Source organism: Myotis davidii, unplaced genomic scaffold (genome assembly GCF_000327345.1).
Source record: "Myotis davidii unplaced genomic scaffold, ASM32734v1 scaffold223, whole genome shotgun sequence".
In the NCBI taxonomy this organism is placed as follows: Eukaryota; Metazoa; Chordata; class Mammalia; order Chiroptera; family Vespertilionidae; genus Myotis; species Myotis davidii.
The window spans coordinates 201011-203342 of record NW_006294609.1 but is presented as its reverse complement, the minus strand read 5'-3'; the positions used below and the strand labels follow the sequence as shown (position 1 = coordinate 203342).

The 2332-nt window shown below is 65.9% G+C and overlaps 1 protein-coding gene across 1 annotated transcript; it reads right to left on the bottom strand.

The window, feature by feature from the left end:
• Positions 1 to 10: 10 nt before the first annotated feature.
• Positions 11 to 1006, bottom strand: CCDC188 (coiled-coil domain containing 188; the record flags this gene model as incomplete). Its single annotated transcript, XM_015567282.1, has 6 exons — positions 992 to 1006; positions 843 to 902; positions 690 to 754; positions 453 to 501; positions 172 to 221; positions 11 to 83 (listed from the first exon to the last, which is right to left on the bottom strand). Coding segments are annotated over exons 1-6 (312 nt in total), but the record flags the coding sequence as incomplete, so codon positions are not given.
• Positions 1007 to 2332: the final 1326 nt, after the last annotated feature.

Here is a 2332-nt window from a genome sequence, read left to right as displayed (position 1 = left end):
CGAAGGGTGTGGGGTCCACCACGTACACGTAGGCGGCGGTGCAGGCCAGCAGGGCGCCCAGCAGCAGCCTCAGGGCCAGCAGCCTGCGGGCGGCGGTGGTCAGGGGGCAGGGGCACCCATCGGGCAGCCCCGGGGGACTGGACTCTGCCCACACACTCATGCACCACCTACCAGAGCTGGCCCTTGAAGCCCTCGGAGCATCCCAGATGTGGCAGCGTCTTCTGTGGGGGGAGCAGCCAGTCAGAGCCCGCCCTTCCCTGTGGGATCTGGGTGCTGTGTGTTTCTCCTCCCCAGGCCCAGGACGGGCACCTGCAACCTTGTCTCCCCGGTGAATCTGACCACGTGGTTCCTGGTGAGGCTCCCACCCTGGGGCCTCTTCCGCGGCAGCCCACCTCTCCCCTCCCCAGTTAGGGCCGTCAGGGGGGGAAATCGGGAGCGGGCCGGGGGCTTACTGATAAGCACAGGTCCTTCCTTGCCTGGGTGCGGCACTGGGCGCGATCCCTGGGGGAGGCGTACAGTCAGGGCCATGGGCACTCCCTACACCAGCCTGGCACCACCCCTGGTCTGGTGCCACGGAACTGGGGAGGGGTTAGGGGTTGGTTCACCCCATCCTGAACAGGACACCTGCACCATCCCAGCTTAGTGAGCCACCCTTCCCTTGCCCCCCAGCCCCCGACCACACACATCACCCCAGAATCTCCAGCTGAATGTCTTCCATCTGGTCTAGCACGCCCCGGATATCCTTCTTGAGGTTCTAGGGGACAGAGGGGCTCAAGAGTCCTGCACCCTGACCTATCGCCCTGCCTCCCCCACCCTCTAGGTATTGCTCTTCGGGGACCTACCTGGAGCCCGGTGGCCTGGTTGTTCAGGGCCATGTGTACCTCGGCCACACCATCCCACACCTGGTGCGGGGAAGGCTAGGTCAGGCCCCAAGGATGTGCCCTACCACGTGGGTCCCCCAGCACTCCCCCCACCCTGGCCAGGTGGACACCTCGGTAATGGCCATCTTCTTCCTCTCAAAGGACAGTCGGATCTGCTGCAGCTCATTCTGGGAGAGGAGCACAGGACGGGCATGGGGGGGGGGCACCGGTGGTCAGCTTCTACCTCCTCCACCCACCTGGGACTCCTCCCCGCCCCCCCGCCCCCAGAGCCCGTTCCAGGTGCCCACCTGGGACTGCTGCACGAAGGACTCCTCGCCCCGGCACAGCTCCCGTCGAAGCACCTGCAAAGGTGCCCTGTCCTCCAGGGGCCTGGTGCCAGCCTGCTCACGGGGCTGCGGAAGAGCCCTGGGTCAGCCTCAAGGTTGTGGGCAGCCGCTGTGGTCATGGACTACTTGGGATCAGGAGTGGAGGGTGTGGTGCGTGGCGTCGCAGGGTCCGACCTGACAGTAGCCGAAATCCTGCTGGAACCTGGCTGCCGCCATGTACTTACCCAGGTCAGGGCTGTGCAACTCGAGTGCTCCGGGCACAGCGGCAAGAACTGCTGCCCCGGTCCCAGGAGGGCCCCCAGCTGCTCCCGAAGGTCCTGGTTCTGTCTTTTCTGGGGGTGGGAGGCAGAGAGATGGATGGGGCTGCCCCTCACAGCTATTTCTTGGGCAGGAGACGGAGGCAGCTGGGCTGAGGCAGGGGATTCAGGGCCTGGGGCTGAGGAGGTCCAGCAACAGCTGTGAGCTCATTGCACGGACAGGTGCCAAGCCTGGCGCCTCACTCACCAGCTTCTGGTTCTCCTGCTCCAACTGTAGGAAGGACTGTTCGGCAGGTCCCAGGGGCCCGCTCTGGAGTTGGGAGGAGGCTGGCCTGGGTGAGGCTGGGGTCCCTGCCCCCGGTGACAGGTGCTGGCACGGGAAGGATCTGGGCCCTGAGCTGGGGGCTCCCTCCTGCCTGGGTGACCCCTGCTCCCTTCCCGAGTGCAGGGACCAGCCCCACGCCAGCCCTGCCTCCATCTGTCCTGGCCTCGCCCCTGCTGGGTCTCGTGGTCTCTGCCTCTGCATCTCTCCCTCTTCACTTGCGATAAAGCCCCCAGGTCCTTCACTGCCTACGCTGGGCCCCCCGCCCCCTGGCCCCGGGGCTGGGAAAGTTCCGGAAGACTCCACTGAGTGAGTGGAGCTGAGAGGCACCAGGCAGGGCCACCTCACAAACCCCTGGCAGGGTGGCTCGAGGCATCCTCCGTGGCTGCTTGAAGTTGAGGGTTGGGAGCATTGGGGGTGGGAGTGGCCATAGGGCCCCAGGGTTTTTGGTCCCTCCATACTTCCCTATGACCCCTTCCTGACCCCAGGTCCAGGCTCTGGCTTGGCCAGACCTACCACCCTCTGACTGAGGCCCTCCAGGCGTCA